Source organism: Mesoplodon densirostris, chromosome 14, assembly GCF_025265405.1.
Source record: "Mesoplodon densirostris isolate mMesDen1 chromosome 14, mMesDen1 primary haplotype, whole genome shotgun sequence".
NCBI classification, from domain to species: Eukaryota; Metazoa; Chordata; class Mammalia; order Artiodactyla; family Ziphiidae; genus Mesoplodon; species Mesoplodon densirostris.
In genome coordinates, this window is record NC_082674.1 from 51054610 (window position 1) to 51074620 (window position 20011).

Sequence of the window (20011 nt, forward strand, 5' to 3'; positions counted from 1 at the left end):
TAGCCATAACATACCATACATGCTGTCTAAGTTTAAAAAAAAAAAACATACACAACATGTAAATTATTGCACAAGAGAAAGGCTCAAAGTTTGCGTAAAATGCAATAGTATTGCCCCATACAGATCATGCATTCAAACGGTGAGAACATAAAGGAAAAAAAGAAAAAGAAAAAAAACAAAACAAAACAGGTGTGCTGGTGACAAGCACTCTCATATTCTTAGCTTCCGTTACTTCTGTTTGTTTGTTTGTATGTTTAAATCACATGGGACTAGAAAAAAATCCTACAGGGTGTGGGGCTGGAGGGCGATGGGGAAAGGGGAGGGTGATGAAAAAAGGAGGTGGCAGGTGGGAGTGAGGGAGGGGTATTAATATACCTCTATTCAGTTTTTATATCATTATTCAACACTCGATCACTGTGCCATTTTTTCATGTGTTTCTCCAGGGTACTGTACACGCTAAAAGGCATCTTACAAATTTCACATTTGTAAACGTCCTTCCCCACCTGGCCATGCGTTTTCATGTGCCTGGTGAGCTTGCTACTCTGGGCACAGGCATAGTTGCACAGCTCGCATTTATAAGGCCTTTCGCCCGTGTGGCTTCTCCTGTGGACAGTGAGATTGCTACAGTTCTTGAAGACTTTCCCACAGTACTCACAAGTGTCGCTGCGTCTGCCCTCTTTTGAGCTGGGCCTGCCCGGGCCCGGACCACTAATATGGGGCGTGCTCCCTCCACTTCCCGTGCCGCTGCGCCCCGAGATCCCTCCGTCCAGCTCCCCGGGCGGCGTGGAGAAGCGCAAGCTTCCGTTCTCCGAGGAGTGCTCCGATGAGGAGGCGAAAGGCGATTGTCTGGAGTCTCCGAAGCTAAGGAAGGGATCTTTGAGCTGCCTGGAGGCCGCGTAGCCGGCGAGCCACTGCGAGTACACATTCTCCGTGTTGGGCATCGCGGCCGGGGGCAGGTCGAACTCCTTCTCGAGCTTGATGCGCTTGGAGAAGGGGCTCAGCGAGCTGGGGCTGCCCAGCAGCAGCTTTTTGGACAGGCCCCCCGAGGCCGACTCGCCCGGGGAGCAGCCGCGGCCGTTAACAGTGCCATCGTCTATGCGGTCCGACTCGCCGGCCACCGAGTCTTCGTCGCATGTGTCCCTGTGGCCCTCGGCCTCGGCCAGGTGGCCGCGCTTATGCTTCTCGCCCAGGACCTGGTGGAAGGCCTCGCTGAAGTGCTGCATGGAGCTGAGCACCATGCCCTGCATGACGTCGGGCAGGGCACGGCCCTCGTCGCCCACGCCCACCACCGCGCCCCGCGAGCTGTTCTCGTGGTGGCGCGCCGCCTCCAGGCTCAGCCCGAAGCCGTAGTCCACCCTCTCGCTCTCCGTCAGCTCCTCCTCCTCCTCTTCCTCCTCTTCTTCCTCTTCCTCGTCGTCCTCCTCTTCCTCCTCGTCCCCATTCTCCGGGATCAAGTTGGGGTCGTTCTCGCTCTTGAACTTGGCCACCACGGACTTGAGCGCGCTGCTGGCGCTGCCCACCAGGTCGCTGGTGCCGGGTTCCGGGGAGCTGGCGGTGGAGAGGCCGTCGTCGGACTTGACCGTCATGGGGGACGACTTGTGCATGTGCGTCTTCATGTGGCGCTTCAGCTTGCTGGCCTGTGTGCACGCGTGGTCGCACAGGTTGCACTTGTAGGGCTTCTCGCCCGTGTGGCTGCGCCGATGCACCACCAGGTTGCTCTGAAATTTGAACGTCTTGCCGCAGAACTCGCATGACTTGGACTTGACCGGGGGCTGGGAGGGAGGAGGGGCGGATTGCAGAGGAGGGAGTGGGGGCGTCGCCAGGAAGGGCGGCTTGCTACCTGGCTGGAATGGTTGCAGTAACCTTTGCATAGGGCTGGGCCGGCCTGGGGACAGCGGTGGGCTAGACGTGTTCCCTGCCAGCTCTCTAAGTCTCCTAGAGAAATCCATGGCGGGAGGCTCCATAGCCATTGGATTCAACCGCAGCACCCTGTCAAAGGCACTCGGGTGATGGGTGGCCAGGGCCATCTCTTCCGCCCCCAGGCGCTCTATGCGGTGGGGGTCCAAGTGATGTCTCGGTGGTGGACTAAACAGGGGGGGAGTGGGTGGAAAGCGCCCTTCTGCCAGGCCGGAAGCCTCTCTGGATACTGATCCTGGTATTCTTAGCAGGTTAAAGGGGTTATTGTCTGCAATATGAATCCCATGGAGAGGTGGCTGGGAAGGACATTCTGCACCTAGTCCTGAAGGGATACCAACCCGCGGGGTCAGGGGACTTCCGTGTTCGCTTTCTAAGTAGATTCTTAATCCATGAGTGTTCTGTGCGTGTTGCAAGAGAAACCATGCACTGGTGAATGGCTGTTTGCAAGTTGTACATGTGTAGCTGCTGGGCTCATCTTTACCTGCAAAATAATACAACACCAACATCAATGTTTAATCACCAAGGAGGGCATCAGCAATTGCTTATTTATGTTCCACCTCCAGCCTTCCCTGCCCCCAGCCCTCAACCCCACGGCCTAAGCCCTCACTGACCTTATCCCCTGTGCCTAGATGGTGCTGGCACATCTGGAGGTTGGTGCCCAATAAAAATTTGTCAAATCAGTCTTCCTGCCATTTGACTCAGTTCTAAGAATTTTAAATCCAGTCTTCAAAGTAGAAAGGTCTAGACCGATTCAAGCTTGAGGATGAGGATCCCTACATTCTAGAGAAATTCAGCAAACATCTTCTGAACTTTCCAGTCTTTCACCAGCTGTGTTTTGGGACAAGCCATTTCATCTCTGTGCCTCTGTTTTCCTTGTCCGTTAAGTGAGGGATTTGGACAGGCTGGCCTAAGGGAAACTTTCCCGCTTCCTAAATCTCCCTGGGTGGCAGGTGAACTTTCTAAATAGGCAATCATTTCATGGAGATATGAAAAAAGAGAAGGTCAACTCATTACAATTCTCTATGGCCCTAGAGATGCTTTTAATCTTAGCCTGAAACACACTAATTGTTGATATTGTTAAAAATGAGAAGGTACTCATGAAATAATACGTGGAAGAGAGACTGGCAACATCCTCACAATCCCAGCCAGTGTGAGGGTCAGTTAGTCCCAATTCTGGTTCCACAACACCCCACGGGGATTCCCATTTTTATCTCAAGGGCTGTTACAGAAAATCTCAATAGAGAAATTTAATTCAGATCTAACCAACAGGCCGTATCAAATCTTTAGGAGTTGTCCCCCCACTCAAACAAATGGGAGTCTAGAGAAGTTAGGTGGAGTGTCTAGTGCCAGCTTAAGCAGACACAGCGTCCTAGTTTAAGAACAGTTAAAGCAGCCAGCACCATGAAGGGTAGCAGGCTGAGAAATGCTACACTAGCCTCCTCCTCATTATTTTGAGAGGCTAACAACGTGAACCAAATTATACAACATCCTGCGCCCTCAGCTGAGCCTCAGCTCCAGTTGAGAAAGAAACAGAAAGATACAGTTCAGCTAGTCAACTCTTTGGCCAGTAGCCAAGCCGTCTGGAGAGGGGCCCTGCTTAAGTCACATTATTTCTCTCTCGCTGAAAAGAACCCGAGAGTGGGAAATGCCGCTGTGGTAAAGAGGGGCCAGCTTGACTTCCCAATCATTCCTTTTCGGTGATAGCTAAACTAAAAAGCACATATAACAAGGGAGTAACTAACAGTTTACCAGTCAACTCAGCATTAAAAAGGGCTCAGATGCTGGTGGCCAAAGGACTGGGATGAGAAAAATCAGTAACTTCCCAGGAATTCCAAAAAAGACACTGTATGAAGCACAAATGAGAAATACACTTTAGTCCCCCTTTTTAAGAGGAGTTCCTTAAGGCCACAGATAGTATTTGTCAGTAACTCTTGAAAAAGGAAAAAATTCACTATGGAGTTAAAGAGTGGGAATGAGGAATTAATCAATTATGATTCCTCCATTTAGCAAGTCAGAAAAGCTGGCAGCATCTTCTCAGGAGCCCCAAACACTCATATTCCAAAACAAGCCAGCCTCACTCAAGCACTTGTCTGAATAATGGACTCCCTGCCCTGACCTTGTAATTTACTTTACAATGCATTTATAATCTCACTCAATATATCCCACTCCTGGGTAAATCTCTTTAACAAGATTAGATGATAAGATACCAAAATTAGGTTTCAAACATTTGCTAATGTGGAGGGGGGGAAAAAAGGCAGAAAGATTTTGAAAGAAAACCGCTGACATTAGTATCACATTATCTGCCTATTTTTGTTTGCCTCCTCTCTTCAAAGGGAAATAAAAAGCATCATTGAGAGTATTTTCATAAATTTTTTGTTGTTGTTGAACAATGACTTGGGTCCTAAATAGGCAGGAAAAAAACTATCTAGTTCCAACTACCCGTGACCCTCTGTGGCTTTCTCCTTTGCCTCTCTAGGACTCTGTGTTATTATCATACATTTAGCCTGACAATCTGAATTGGGTAAGTAAAGAGGAGATTTGTCAGCTGAAGCAAGTCGTTAACACTTTCATCACTACAAATGCCTTTAAATCATATTTTACCTTATAATATTCTATTGAAACCCAGGACTGGACCCATAATTAGCGATGCTGGTTTTGCATGCACCATGAATGCAGCCATTGGTAAATGCCGAAATCTACATAGCACTACATCAAAGATCTCATCTGGATCCTTTTAAAAAGGCTTAAATGAGAAAAGTCCATTTTATTTTGCTGCACTGAGCTTCCTAAAATTTTGTTTTCAAAGCTATGTGATCATGCTACAATATGTTAACACTGCGCTGTTACCCTCCCCTCTCTCTCATACATCAGGTTAGAGAAAATGACATTTTATCTTATAATGAGCATACAACACACAGTTTTCACTACCGCATTTTAGTATTCCCATCAACTAGATATTCTAGATCATGAGGGCAGCTAGTGTAATCATAATGTCAATGAGAAGGGCTGTTACGATTGAGACTAAAGATTACATGGAAAGAGCTGCTTTGAAACTGGTAATTATTACCAGTCCACTAATAGCAAATGATGCATTACAGTTTCACCATATAATCTGTATTTCACTCAGCTCATGCCAGTGCACCATATTATATTACAGTGCTCACAGATTCTAAATTCCTAAACTGCAGTCATCAATAAATGTGTTACTTGCCGTAATTTGTGAAATTACTTTGTTCATAACATCTTTGATGGTTTAGAAAGACCAGAATTGATTTCCTGTGTGGCAAAATTAGGGCTACATTGATTTATTGACGTGTAAAATATAATAATATTCTTCATTTACTCTGATGAAAATCAACTTCTCAATTGGGCATTCACTGGGATTGTTTTGATTTAGAGCAATAAACGGAGACCTGGCCCCGAGCATGGGAACTTGAGGCATCAAAACGGTTAAAATCAGCTATTAGCTCACCTACACCGCTTTTACTTTATTTCATTTTTTTGTTTGGAAAGGAATAACTCCATTCCTAGTTTGTCACCAAGGCTTAAGAGTCAGGATTTAGAAGAGTGATGTCTTATGAGGGACCCCTGGCTCTACTATTTACTAGCTGGTAGCTCTGGGACAGTCATTTAATTTCTCCGAGTCTTAGGTTTCCTATCTGGAAAATGAGCATAAAAAACAGTACCTTAATGAATTGTGAGGCTCAAATGACAAACATATATAAAAGCTCTCTGTAATCTATCAGGTCCAACACGAATGTGAGTTTTCATTATTACCAGGCTTGATTAGTTACCACGAATGATGACTAACCACACGTTACACACCCACAAGGGCTTCTGGAGGAAAGACTGGAATCCAGAATCCGGGCTTTCCCAGGCCAAGGGGAGGCCCTGGTTAGGAGAAAGCAAGAGGGGGTGATTTTAAGGTCCTTGCCCATGGTCCACCCAGCAGGGAGGCCACAAGGTCAGTGCTAAATGCTCTGAAAGCCAAGGGCACTGGTTAAGGCAGCTGAGTGGGGTGCGGGTCAGTTTTGCTTCAGAACTTTCTGGATCCCTACAACCCATTTCCACATACCTTGTTCTGGTCACTCCTAAACTGGTCCTGCCGGCATGGGCACCAGCAGACTAGGCCCCCTCCCATTGCCGGAGGCAGGGAGAAGACAGGGGCTGCTTATCAGGCTACTGGTTTCCCACCCCCTAGATCAAACTCCCTGCCCTCAGGAGGATCCAGAGGAAGAGAGAGAACTCCCTTCCTACCCCTTCCCTCCAAGGGTGGCTCTGTTCCCACAGCCAAGTAAGGGCCCCAGGCACCCCCAGCAAAATGAGGCGAGTTCTCCCCACCCAGTCAGCATGTAGGGACTTGAAACCATGAGTCCAAACCCCTAAACTCTGTACAATCGGTGACCTAACCCAGGCTTCTGCCCAGCTAGGCTTGTGGGTGCAGGGGGGCAGTGCGTGGCAGGGAGGTGCGTTTAACCCCTGCACCGCCCAGCCCTCAGGACCTGAGGGCTTGTGAAATTCATACAATAACTCTTTGTTACCTAGGATTACCTAGGTGTTAATAAAAATAAACAACTAGCTTCCAGTCTGGTCTCAGGGCGCAGGCCCTGCCCTGCAGACACCATTCACAAGAAGGTTGGGTCTAGTTGACCTCCCATCTGAAAACCAGTCACCTTTAAGGCCCCAACTCCTGCATCTTGCTCTCTGTTATTCCCTCTCCACGATTCCCTTTCTTTTTTTCTTTCCACAAAAGGTTATTTTTTTCATTTACTTTAAAAATAAAAATATTTTCCTTAAATACAAATTAGGTGCCACACTTCTTTTCTTCTTGAACCTGCTTTTTTGTGTTTGGGGTGGAATCAATCCCCCGGCCCCCTCCCCCTCCCCCTCCTCCTCCCCCGTCTGACTTTTTAGCCATGCATGACTCACACCATTTATTCCTACAGAGAGAAGCAAACTATATTACCTTCTAAAACAACACCTTTCAAAAACATTTTTTCCCAAAAACATTTTTATAAACATACAAATCTAACTTTCATAAGAAGGTCCCCACTATAAAAGTTGGCTTAAACAAGTAACTGGATGGTGGTAGTCGTAGTGATGGCAGGGGTGGGGGGGTGGCATCTTTGAATTTTAGCAACAATGCTATGCATTTTTCTCTAAATCTAGGAGAAAAACAAATAGAAATCATATATGTATGCACATATATAATGTACAATGCATATATAAAAATATACCATGTTTAAATACACACGTAAATGCATATATAACATGCATGAGGTTAACTCTAGAGTAACTGTGAACTGACTCCTTTCAGTTCTGGCCTCTGCTAAAGACATATGCCATGGAGTAAATCCGAAGTCCTAAATGAGGCCATGGGAGTGAATGTCCAGCAATACAATGGGCCCTGAACACACAGATGTATGCAGTCACCAGCCATGGAGCCACACAAGACCCTGGGGAGGAGACCCGCAGGGATGAGCTGCTTTCAGCCCCATGCCTTCAGTAAGGAGAGAGAGAAAAAGGGGAGGGAAAAAAGCCACTTGGGGCTGAATGGATTGGGGGAGCTGGATGCCAAGTGAGTAATGGAACATACATATGCAGATGCCAATGTATTTTGGAAATAACTCCTTTCAGTACTTAAAAAGGAAGGGTAATTTCCAGAAACTCTCATCTCTACACACATGGACGTTTGTAGAAGAAATAATGCTCAACTTACAAATACCCTGCGGGGCATATTCTGCACTCATCCCGGGCGTGGGGATTAGAGCTCCGTGTGTAGAACGAGGGGAGGAGAGGCCCCTCCAGTGCAGAAGTTTATCTGTGAAAGAAACCCAAAATCAAGCACTAAAGCTATAAACAATGTGCATCTTAAACCACAGGATATCACATTTCAATTCCATTAAAATAGATTAACATCATTACAACAGCCTTGCAGATAGATAACAGGCCCAAGGCCTGTATCAAAAGAACAGTGGTGAGTTCTTTCCCACAGTTCTGTTTTGGTTTTAATTTTGGTCTTTTTTGACAAAAGGGAAGGGAGTTTGTTTTAGGTATGGGGCAGCGGGGTGGGGTTCTTTGGTTCATTTGTTTGTTTGTTATTGTCTGATTATTGTCTTATAATAAGAGATGTGTAAATAGCAAGGGGAAAATTGGCAATATGATTGGCAGCCTAGTAAAATGGGGGGATTTATCTGCAAGGCTGGTTTACATGCATACATTTACTTTACTTATAGACAAGCTCAAGCAAAAAACAATACGGTAACAGGAAATGAGTAGATTTGTGAATCTTTTCTTCTGGAACAGAGTCCCACTCTGCCTTTCCTGTCCCACTCTTCCCATTCTGTTTTTATGACAGCACCTTCAATGATAGGGAAACCTTGGGCATCTCAGGACGTGGAATTCTATCCATGGAGTACCCCATGCAGACATGGCTTCTTACAGCACAAAGCAGTGGGCAACAAAGATGAGACTTCTGGGGTTAAGATAACTTTGGCCAAGTCCTCACATTAAGGGTAAGGAATCCTACCATTCAATGACAAGGAGCGAAGCAGCATTCCAAAAATAGCAGCACCCTGAAAAAAGTGGCCCACCTTCTCTATTCTACTGCACTGGGTTGCACTCCAGTGAGGAAAAATGACTTCTCACACTGATAAACATAAATCTAGCCGTAAATCAAGCAGTTCTAGCAGTGAGATTTTTGTGAGAAAAGAAATATTTGGTTTGTGCAACCTGGGGATTGTATGGTTTATGTGGTGAGTTCCTAGCTTTTCCAAGTCCACCTTGAGCTAACCAAGCATGGAGAGGTCAACCTTGAGACAGAGTGGAGGAGAGATGGAGCAGGGACACTCCGTGTGTCCTAGAGGCTTGGAGTTTGTGATGATTGGGGGAGGCGGGAGAGAAGAAAAACAGACTTTGATGGTGAGTAAACAGAGTATGTTTTCCATTAGCTTAATATTAAGAGCACTTAGAAGAGTTGTTGTTATACTCTAGGATAGCAGGTCTCAAGTGTAAAATACATCCTGTTCTCCTTCTATAGATCATGCTGCCAAGAACAGCCAGGGCAGTCAGCACAAGGTTCCCTTTCATGAGGAGCCTGGTGGGTAACAATGGCGTGTTGCTCGTGGAAGCTCTTACACAGAGGCATAAATCTGTTGTTACTGGGCCTGCCCAGGGAGGCTGCCACGAAGGCTCCGCCTAGCCCGAGACCATCTACAGAGGCATGTCCTCCTCCCTGACCCCAAACAAAACAAATACCACAAAATGAACCAGCAAAAGCAGGAAGACTAGACTTAAAAAGCAAGCATGTCTTCATCTAACTGCTTATGTTCTATGAATTGAGAGGCAAGGGTAAAATTAACTACAGATTTAGTCATAGTGTTTTTCAATGAGAAATCTGAGAATCCATTTTTGCACTTGTTCTTGCCTCAGCTACTTAATAAGTTTGTTTGTCACCAAGACTGAAGTCTGTTTCTTAGGAGACCCATACAGCTGAGTACTGTGACCCCAGCATAAAAGCAACAAGGTACTTGGACCCTCACACCAGGAAAGACTCATTTCATATTCCCTGCCACTTACTCTGGGAAGACCCTGAGGTGCCTCAAATAGACCCCCAGCAAGCAATGGGAGAACCGTTAACCTGGTCCAGGCCTGACCACTTGCATGCATCTCCTGTTGGCAAACTCATCTACTAATCCATTGGCCTAGAGCAAGCTGAGTTTCTGGGGGTAGCAGCCTGGCCCAGTTCCCCCACAGCACTAGGCCACAAGGCAAAGTGAGGGCTCATCAAGGAGAGTGTCTGAGTATCTGCCACCATTATTTGGTTTTGGGTTTGGTTTTGAGTTGTAAAAAACCTTAGAGATCATCAAGTCTAATGCCTTCATTTTACAGGTGGGGAAACTGAGGCTTTGAGAAATTAAGTGACTGGCTCACAGCTATCATGATGGTTAACCACAAAAGTGAAGATCAGAATTAGTCTCCTGACTCCCCAGTCCAGTGCTCTTTTCTGGGATATCCATCTCTCTCCCTCCCCTCTGTCATTCCCACCCTGGTCTGTACTGCTCAAGAAGTACCAGTGAGAAGGGATCTCTTTCTCTTGACCCATTCGGAGGAACAACCTCGAGTCCACCCCAAAGGTGCTGAGTGGACCTTTCAAAAGGTCCAAATGAACTGACTTGGTTTCAGAATTGGAAAACACCTGACCTACTTCCTGCACCTTGCCTCACCCCCACTGTTTTCATCCTCTACTTCTGCTTCCCCTGCAGAATCAGCCAGCTGAAGAGAAACAAACCGTTCCTATCAGCCTAACAAGCTACTGACACTGTCTTCGTGAGAGAGACTCATTCTTGCCTTTCTCTTCCTCCAAGAAGAGTGTCAAACCAAAGACAATGGGGACCCCAGATGATTCTGCAGCCTCCCCCGCCAAACACATCTCTGAACACGTTCTCATTGGTAAGTAGAATCAACATTCCCACAGGAACTGGAAATGCTGAATTGTTAATAGCTTCCCTAGGGTTTAACTTCTTGCTATGATGCTTTCAATTATTCCATCACAGTTTAGGCAGAGTAGAGTCTCACAATTAATGCTTCTAAGCATCACCCTCAACCAGCAGCTCTGCCTTCCCAGGCTGCCCCTGACTGAGGGCCTCTTCTCCTCCCACCTGCATTTTCCTTCTCCCCAGGGGGAGGTGGGCTCCGGTGGCTGGCAGGGAAGTGGGCGGTCTAGCTATGCTGTCTTTATTTCCTTGGTGGTTCTCTCAGGGCAGTGGTTCTCAAAGTACAGACCCAGGCCCAGCATCAGCATCACCTGGGAGCTTGTTGGAAATGCAAAGTCTCAGGCCCTTCCTCAGAATTACTGAATCAAAAACTGGGATTAGGGAAGTGGGTGTAGAGTATAAGAATCTATGTTTAGCAAGCACTCCAGGTGATTCGTACACACAATCCAGTTTCATAAGTGCTGTCTTAGCATGAGGGGAGGAATGGAAGCTGGAAGCTTTGATGTTCTCCTGGCAGCCAGAGATCCACTGGCTATGAGGCTCTCTTCCCTTCTGTCTGCTGTCTGGGACTCACCTCCTTTAGGACCAGAGCAAGCCTGGGAAATTCCTAAGGATCCCTCTATGTGGAATCCAAGGTTCCACCCTCTCGCACTGACCAGGACAGGGAAGAGGCCCAGACTCAAACAGGGAATGCTCTTTGCATAACATCCAAACCAGCTTATGTCAGGCAGATGGTGTCCTCACTGCTTCCATAAATGCGGAAATGTTTGCAAATGCAGCTATGGCACGCTGCACGGATGCAGTAAGCACTGGACTCCTGTTTCCCTTTCTGGACTCTCAAATGTGTTGCCCTCTTCTGAATTAATCTTTTCAAATGCCTTGTACTCCTCTGGTGAAAAGCATTTTAACCTGTTCTGTTTCATAAAAGTCTCTCCAGGGCTTCCCTGGTGGTGCAGTGGTTGGGAGTCCGCCTGCTGGTGCAGGGGACGCGGGTTCGTGCCCTGGTCTGGGAAGATCCCACGTGCCGCGGAGTGGCTGGGCCCGTGAGCCATGGCCACTGGGCCTGCACGTCCGGAGCCTGTGCTCCGCAACGGAAGAGGCCACAACAGTGAGAGGCCCACATACCAAAAAAAAAAAAAAAAAAAAGTCTCTCCAGACCCAGCATTTCCCCTTTAGGGCCTCAGAAATGCCTCATGCATTATTAGGTTGCAATGTTTCCTTATGGCTGAGTAACAAATAATGAATCTTATCTTTCAGGTCTCATTAAAAAATCTGCCACAAATTGGGAATGGTTTTGATTGAATGTTATGCATCGGTCACTTTAGATTTCTATATGCATCGGGACCAACTTTTGACACAGAGCTCTATAAACCAGGTGGGATGTCCCTGGAATTGAAGATCATTAAATCAAGTTTTAGGTTTCCCCAAGAACCTCTCAAAGATTCCTTTACTACTGACCTGTTATATGTTTCTGAAACGAATCACTGGGTGTGTCACATAGCCACATCACTACCAATCAACAAGCAATACCGCTGATCTACAAATGTGCTGAAACAGCTGAGCACAAAGCATTATTTCCAAAACACTGAATGACTGCTCCGGGTGCTGACTTTTATAGGAATTAAAAACCCAGGCCTCTCTAGAGGAGTAGATACACGTATAGATGTTTGCTGTTCACGAAAACATATATGTGCATTTATGTATTTCTTTTCTTAAACATATGTTTCTAGGTAACTGCCCTGTTTTCCCAGCAAGATGGGGCACAAAAGAGGTAGAGCCTCCCCAAGAGGAAGGGTTACCCTGTGAAGCATGATCTCCCACTCACCTTGCATCTTCAAAAAAAAAGAGAAGATGACAACCCACTGTGATGGGGAGGGATCTCTATATTGGTGACAGGCCAAAATAAAGGACACTTACCGTCCCTTCTAGCTCCAACATTCTCAAGTCCCCTCTCTGTCCTCAGCCAGTAGCCAACTTACAGACTACACTAAAAATGCATCCTGAAAGTTTGTAAAGTTCCCTGAACAAACCAATTCCTGTTCTATCAATATTACTGGATCTAAATCACAAAAATAACAACAGTGCAGCTAGTCTAGGATAGAGGCTTCTTTATCTAACTGGAAAGCAAATCCACTGAATCTCCTTCTAGCTCCTGACCCTCCATTTAAGACAGATACCAGCCCCCATCTCTCAGATCCTGTGACTTTTTAGAGTATTATAGAGCCAACATTAGCAATGCCTGTCTTGAGTTGGGTCAATCTGAACTGAAAATGTGCCAGCTTTATCACTGCTCACAGACTTCTTTTTTTTTTTTTTTTTTTTTTTTTTTTTGCGGTATGCGGGCCTCTCACTGTTGTGGCCTCCCCCGTTGCGGAGCACAGGCTCCGGACGCGCAGGCTCAGCGGCCATGGCTCACGGGCCCAGCCGCTCCGCGGCATATGGGATCCTCCCAGACCGGGGCACGAACCCGTATCCCCTGCATCGGCAGGCGGACTCTCAACCACTTGCGCCACCAGGGAGGCCCTGCTCACAGACTTCTTAATTAACCTTCTGATATTGTCAAAATTGCATTCCCTTTTATTCTAGAAATGAGCATTTACACGAGTGTTTTCCCCATCACTATGCTTTTTCACTAGCTAAGATTTTACCGAATCGTGATGCTCCGTATACACAAAGCAAGCAAGAATTCTTCAGACATCACACTATAGAATTTCTTTGCTGAAACTTGTTCATGGTCCTTATATTCGCAGAGACTTCACCAATGACTTTCATCTCATCAATCACTCATTGGAAAACTTTTTTTTCTTTTTTGACCAAGCCTATCACCTCAGAGCCTTGATTACCTAACAACACATTACTAATTTCACCTTTTAAGAGTTCTCACCCTAGGCATCCACTCTGAGTGAGGAGGAGAGATGACATCTTTCATGCCCCTTTATCTATAAAAATGCAAAAAATGCAAGCCACCAATCTGTCAGGCCTAAACAAAATTTTCTGCAATCTGTGTCTTTAACATAAGCAAAACATATAATTCAAAAAAAAAAAGGAACTTGCTTTTCTGAAGAATAAGTAAGCTAAAGACATTGTATTCCATCTTTGTGTTGAAATGCAGATTTCCCACTAAAAGGCAAATCCTTCATTTCAAAAGTTTGAATAGGATGGTACTTTAAAAAAAAGAATTCCAACTGGTTAAATTTAGGGTGTTGAAAAAAGTTCATTCCAATAATATTTTTTGGCTCTGGGCCCTAAGTATTTTCACTTGATCATGAATTAGATAAATTTTTATTACATTTTAAGCTCTTGCCTTAGAGTGGTGGAACGTCTCGAGGAGACTGGAAGGGCAGCTCATAAGAAGACAAATTGTTTTAGGACAGTTTTTTTTTTCCTTTGTTTAACTGTGTACCTCACTATGCAAGACGTGTGTACCTGGGATAAATTCCATTCATTCATTCTTTCACGCATTCATTCAACAACTATTTACTGAGTGCCCGAACTCAGTAAACGATTATATTGCCCCAAGCAATGGGTTACCTCTGTGGGCAACGCAAAGAAAAGTCAGACACAGACTTCCCTACAGGAGCCTCCATCTAGTAGAGAAGATAAGCCTGGAAAGGAATCACTCTGCTCCAAAGTAGAAAGTGTGTCATAAGAGAGGTACAGATAAACTGAACGGAAATTCACAGGAGACAAATAACTTCCATTTGGAAGGGAGGAGAGTGGCTTTAGGAAAAAGGGAACTTAGGAACTGGACCTGGAGAGCCAAGAGGAAGGACTTTCTAGACAAAAGAAAAAAGCAGGTATTGATGCCCAGAGAGAAGCAAAGCTCGAGGTGTACCCAAATGGGGCCCAACAGGTAGTACATTTAAATCAAAATATTACTCACCAATCCATCCTGTTGATACCAGAGGATATGGTCACCTAAATAAACCCTCTGAGGGCTTTTGTGAAGGATTCACCTTTCACAACTTCTTATTTTTCAAACATCACGTTTTCTTACAATAATGGATGCAGCCACGTGGACGCTGGTGAAACTATGAAAGGTCATCTGTCCTGTTTTGTTTCCCCCCACCCTGATTGTTTTGCCCCCTGATGAGTGGTGAGTGGTCTACCAAGGCAGAATTCACTGTGTTCTATTCCTCTGAGTCAAACAACTGTTGATAGCCATGTTCTTCCTGCAACCCTGCCTCCCCGGTTTAAATAATCTATTTCAGATGTAGCACTGCCAGTTTCACACGGGCTTGTACTTGCTGACACATCTTCAACAAATGACTGTGCAAGAAAGGTGGAGATTTTCCTATACCTCTGTGTCTCTTCAATCATCACCTTGACCTTCCCTCCAAATTTCCCCTCTTTCTTTTCTCTTCAGAGCCACGGGAAGAGCGGGGGTAACCTTACTCCCGCTCTGAGTCCTTATTGGAGGACTTTGTGTGTGGTGGGGTGTGAGGGAGTGTACATGTGTGGGCACAGGCTTGCTTCTACCTGAGGTTATTTTTCAGGTTATTTGGGGGAATTGGGGAACTACTTTTAAAGAGGCCTTGCCTAATCCATTCCTTCATGGGTCCCACTGAAACTCTCTCCAGATTCCTTTCTTCCTTTAGGACGTTAGGGACTCGTTCCTCTGGAGACTGCTAGAACAAAGTCAGGAATTTAAGCTCCTCAATCTCAACTCTGCCATTCCCCGGCTAAGCATGACTTTGAGTAAATCCCTTCCCCTTTCTGGCCCTCAGTTTTCCCATCTTTAAAAAGAGAAGACTGGGGGTTTCCCTGGTGGCGCAGTGGTTGGGAGTCCGCCTGCCGATGCAGGGGATGCGGGTTTGTACCCCGGTCCAGGGGGGTCCCGCATGCCGTGGAGCGGCTGGGCCCATGAGCCATGGCCGCTGAGCCTGCGCGTCTGGAGCCTGTGCTCCGCAACGGGAGAGGCCACAGCAGTGAGAGGTCCGCATACCGCAAAAAAAAAAAAAGAAAAAAAGAGAAGACTGGATTAGATGGATGAGTTCTTTCTCCCAGGCCAGTCTTGAGTCTCCTTGAAACCAGATCAAGGGCAGGAGTCTTGGACGCAGTTAAGAGACCTACTATGGGCCATCCTAGAAGCTGGCCAGGATGGGCCTACGCCCCTTATGAACTTGCAGGGATGAGAAAAAAACCTACAGGCCTGTGTGGGCTGGGTCTGGTCCCCAGGCTAATTCTTAGACTCAGAGAGTAGGCCTGGTGGTGGTTTTCAACCTCCTGGGGCACAGTCGTGCAAAGCTTACCTGTCTAAGTTTCAAGCAGGAAACCTAGGTGAGTCCTGAGCCAAAGAGACTGAAGGTCAGAGAGAACCAGGAAGAAACTTCCCACAAACTCAGGCTAAATGTCAAGGGGAAAGGTCTCTGTTGCCCGTGCCCGAAGGCCAGTGGCAAAGCTCGGCCTCATGTCAGAGCCTGGTACCCACTGCACATGAGGGCACGCACAGGACTCTAAGAAAAGCCAGAGTCCTCTCCCAGCCACCCCAAACCAGGGAGGCAAGGCCCCAGCGCCCTGTGGTCCCTGCCTCAGCCAACCTGAAGGGTTCCTGGAAAGCCATGTGTAAACTGAATTTCTGTAAACTGAATCACATTTGCTAACGGACGTAATTTCAGGGATGTTTCATCACCCTTCCAGGCTCATCGAAAATTGGCAGGGCTTCTAACACTTTTACCTTTTAAGTGCTTCTTCCTCCACCCCCTCCCCAACCTCTCTGTCAAGTAGTTAATGATCTGTAAACAAACACTTTAAATTCAGTGGGGGAGCTCACTATTTAAAGGAACCCTGCGGGGAAACCTTTTGAAAAGTTAACCATCTTTCTGTAATGTGAAAAATCACCCTCTAATTTATCAGTTTCCATTGATGAGATTTGGTGTGTATTGGGCTTTCTTAAAGTGGGGCTCAACCGCAGTATCTTTGTGGTTAGAAGAAGGAGTGAGGAATGAAAGAAGCTGAAGTCCTGAACAACACTGTCTCTTTTGCCCAAATCATCCGGTCTCACGCAGATGTATTCGCAGACCCCACTCACCGCACAGAGAAAGGAAGAAAAGGATGGAAAATCATAGCGCCAGCACCTGGAAAGCCTTGAAAACTACACGTGTGTTCCCCCTGATTTAAGGATTCGATGTCTGGGGGAATGAGCATTTTCAACTGAGGGGAGGAAGGCCTTTGGGCTGTAAAGGTGGATCCAATGAGACTGACCATTTGCTCAGCAAACGTTTAATTCTGATAACACCAGCCAGGGCAGAGAAGGACCTCTCTATCAAAGCAAGCAGAACATGCAACTCCCAAATTCCTCTGAAGAGGCCACCCCGAGACTTTTTATCTGCGTCAACTACCAAACGTAATTTATGGCCTCCCTATCTCCATTTTCATCAGTCTAAGAAAATACCAGAATAAGTTTAAGAAAACCAAGCTTGGCACTTATAAGAAGACCCCTGTTATTTTCAGGTGTCCCTGGGCCTTGCGGAGGAGGACGTTTGCGGAATGTAGGCAGTGATGCTGCTGGAGGGGAGAGGCATGGTTGGTAGATGTGAGCAGGCCCAGAGAGCTGGAGAGTTTTCTGGTTTTATCTTCCAGGACTGATGTGTGCAACCTTCAAAGGAAAAGGGCCCAGAAGCACGGGTAGCCTCCAAGCCTGGCCCTTTTTGAGAAAGTATGTTGTGGCCGCTGTGGAGGGTTTTATCTTCTTCCCAAAGCCTTCTCCTCACATTCTGACCCCACAGTAATCCTGTGGGATGAGGGAAGGTGTTATCCTCACCTCCCCAGGTGACAGAAGATCTCAGAGGCATCCTGCTGCAGGCAGTGAGAGCAGAGCTGGAACTCAGAGTCCTGCCCACTGACTTGGGGACCAACCTTTGCCCCTCGTCACCACTCTCTCACCTCACTCACCCCACCTCCGGGTGGGGTGAGGCAGAGTGTCCGGGCACTCGTCTTACAGCCACTTGCAGGCAATCACTTGCCTTCCCGGGATGATGAAATAGGGTGTGAGTGTCCAGGGAAATGGGGAAGGCACACTCTATGGGCCTAATGTTCTGTGACAATCTTGGCCAAGAGATTCTTAGAACCAGAACTGGCCATTCTCCAGAATTAAAACCTATTATGTCCCATGGTTAATACAGAACTGCTCAGAAATTATGAGAACTAATTTAAGGCTTCAAAGCTCTACAAACTTCAAAAAAAAAAAAAATGGTCTAGCAGGTCAGGCTCTGACATTTCTTCAGAAACAAAACTAGGCTGCCCTCTTGCCTGAGGTGAGATTGAATCAAGGAGGGTTCTGGGGCTTCGAGGCCAGGCCTCGTCCCATGGCAGAGAGTCCTTCTTTCAGAAGCAGGCCTCTGCCCGCCCACACGCTCCTCCAACTTCTGCTACCATCTGCTCAGTCCCTCGGCACCTTCCTCCTCCGAGCCCTGGCCTCAGACCCAACCTCTCTGACAGCCCTACAGAACAAAGGAGAGGCAGACACAGCCTACTGACTGGTGGCCTATTTTCTTGGCTTCAGAGATATTTTCCTGGCTTTTTACCCAATGTCGAATCCTTCATTTATCCCACTGACCAACCTGGAAAGAATTTCCTGAATAAAAAAGGAGATGCACATGTGTAACATCTGCAGTCATTCGAGGGGCCCCAGTCCAGCCGCAGGGTGGGTGCTGCTGGCTGTTCTCGGGCTTACTAGCTCTGTTGATACTACGGGGGCAACACCCAAAGTTATCAGACTCCTCCAAGCTCCTCAAACCAAGAACACACCAACCCTTCCACCCACTGGACAGGTCCACTTGGAAACTCAGCTTGTGGAGAACTGGCCTCTTTGGACCTTGAAGCCACCGTCCCCTTTCCCGTCTCCATAGACATCAAGCCCCCCCACACACACACTACAGGGGAGTCCCCAGTATCATTTCCTGTTTTGAATCTAAGACTGCCTGGGCAATGAGGCCTCAGCTATACTCTATTTCCATGCAGCACCAGCAGTGAGACTGACCCAGAGCCGCCCATGTCAAGGTCTCCCAGGTCCACTAGAACGCAGACACTCCCCTCTCCCTAACAGGCCCCTCAGGCTGAAATCCTTTTGCTTCCAGAGCCTAAACTTGCCACTGCTGGGTAGAAAGCCCCCTGTCACCGGCCCACAGATCTCCGCCACCATCACGGCCCAGCCCTGTCAGGTGGTGGGAGTGTGGACAGCAGGGCGGGTGTGTTCAAAGGGGCCGACCAGGCAAGAACCATCCTGTACTCCTGGCCTGGCTCTAACGCAATAAAATGTCTTCTATCCGTGTAATTCAAGGCAAAGAGTCAAGGGTCTGTCACCATTTTAAAGAGGCTTATTACACGGCCACAAAAATTTGCCTCGGGCTCAAACCTGGCATGTAAGGTATCAGCGTGGGACAGGTTCTTTTGATTTGATTTTATTTTCTTACAAAATCTGAAAATGAAAAGCTTCTGTCCCTCCCTTCCACCAACCGTTTTTTGATTTATGGGGAGGAGGAAAGAAATCTGAAGTTGACAGGTTGGGACAACTCCACTCAGCTTTCTCACTCAAAAGCTGCTTTTGTTAAACCATACTTTGCATTTATGGCCTGCGGCTCTTGGCTGACACGGCTGCTCCTCCAGTGAGGCCCCACTGAGATTACGTACCCGCCTGCACCCAGGGCGGGAGCATCGTGGCTCAGGGGGCGAGGGGCACCAAGGCCCCTGGTTAGACAAAGGCAAAGCCGGTGAAGGATATCCCACACCCGGTCCCCAGCCTTACACTATGTTTGGGTCCCAGGCTCCACACGATCATCATGTATCCACCACCACTGGTCCCAACTAAAGTCCAAGCCTTCTGAGAACCAACAGCGCGCTGTCCACCTCTCCTCCCCTGGCACCATTCTGGGCAAAGAAGAGCCCCTTAATCAATACTCGTAAATCAAGTGCTGTTCAGTGAACTTTTCTTCCTGGAGGGCGATTCTAAATGACCTGGCTGGAAGGAGCTGCCAAGGACCCGGCAGTGACCAGGGGAACCTTGCCTTCCCAGAGTCGCTGAGGTCTCTCCCGTAAATGATTCACTAACCAAGGAGCCTCCAGGTCAGCCTTGACCCGGGAGATGATTACAGTCCCTTGAAAGTGGCTGCTGGCCCATCGGTTCACTGTACAATTTTGACAACCTGTGATTGTATATTTACTCAATGGTCGTTATGGACAATCAAGTTAATAATTCACTTTCCAAATGCTGTGTAATTATACAGTTAGAAGAGTTACAATAGATGTCAAATTTCCTTAAGTCTTCTGATGAATTGGTCCCAATTACCTAGTTTGGGTCCCTTTCCTCTCCCTCTCTCAATTTTTTTTTTTTTTTTTTTTTTTTTTTTAGTAATCTCCCACACTTTTCTCTATTCTCATTCCCCACCTACACCCCTATCTTTCTGCCCCGAGAGAAAGAACAGTGTGAAGTCCTGCAGTTCAAGCAATCCTATTTAGAACACATAGTTTTGCTCCACTAAATAAGGCTAGCCTTGGAAGTCTGTCTGGATGACCTCATCTGCCTCCCTGCCTCCGATGCAGGAGAATGCCTGCAGCAGCCCACAGCTCATGCCCCAAGTTGCACCAGATCCTGGCACAGC

The 20011-nt window shown here is 47.0% G+C and overlaps 1 protein-coding gene across 10 annotated transcripts in view; it reads right to left on the reverse strand.

Moving 5' to 3' along the window:
* Positions 1-20011, reverse strand: part of BCL11A (BCL11 transcription factor A) — a 97113-nt gene that overhangs the window by 7433 nt on the left and 69669 nt on the right. The window contains exons 3-5 of one of the 10 annotated variants that reach the window (XM_060117240.1): positions 7637-7738; positions 2256-2398; positions 656-1718 (exon numbers count right to left, since the gene is read on the reverse strand). In XM_060117240.1, coding sequence (XP_059973223.1) covers positions 656-1718; positions 2256-2398; positions 7637-7738 — 1308 coding nt within the window. Of the gene's footprint in view, positions 1-377; positions 2399-7636; positions 7739-20011 lie in introns of those variants that run through there. The other 9 variants (XM_060117239.1, XM_060117241.1, XM_060117234.1 and 6 more) reach the window with 9 other exon arrangements.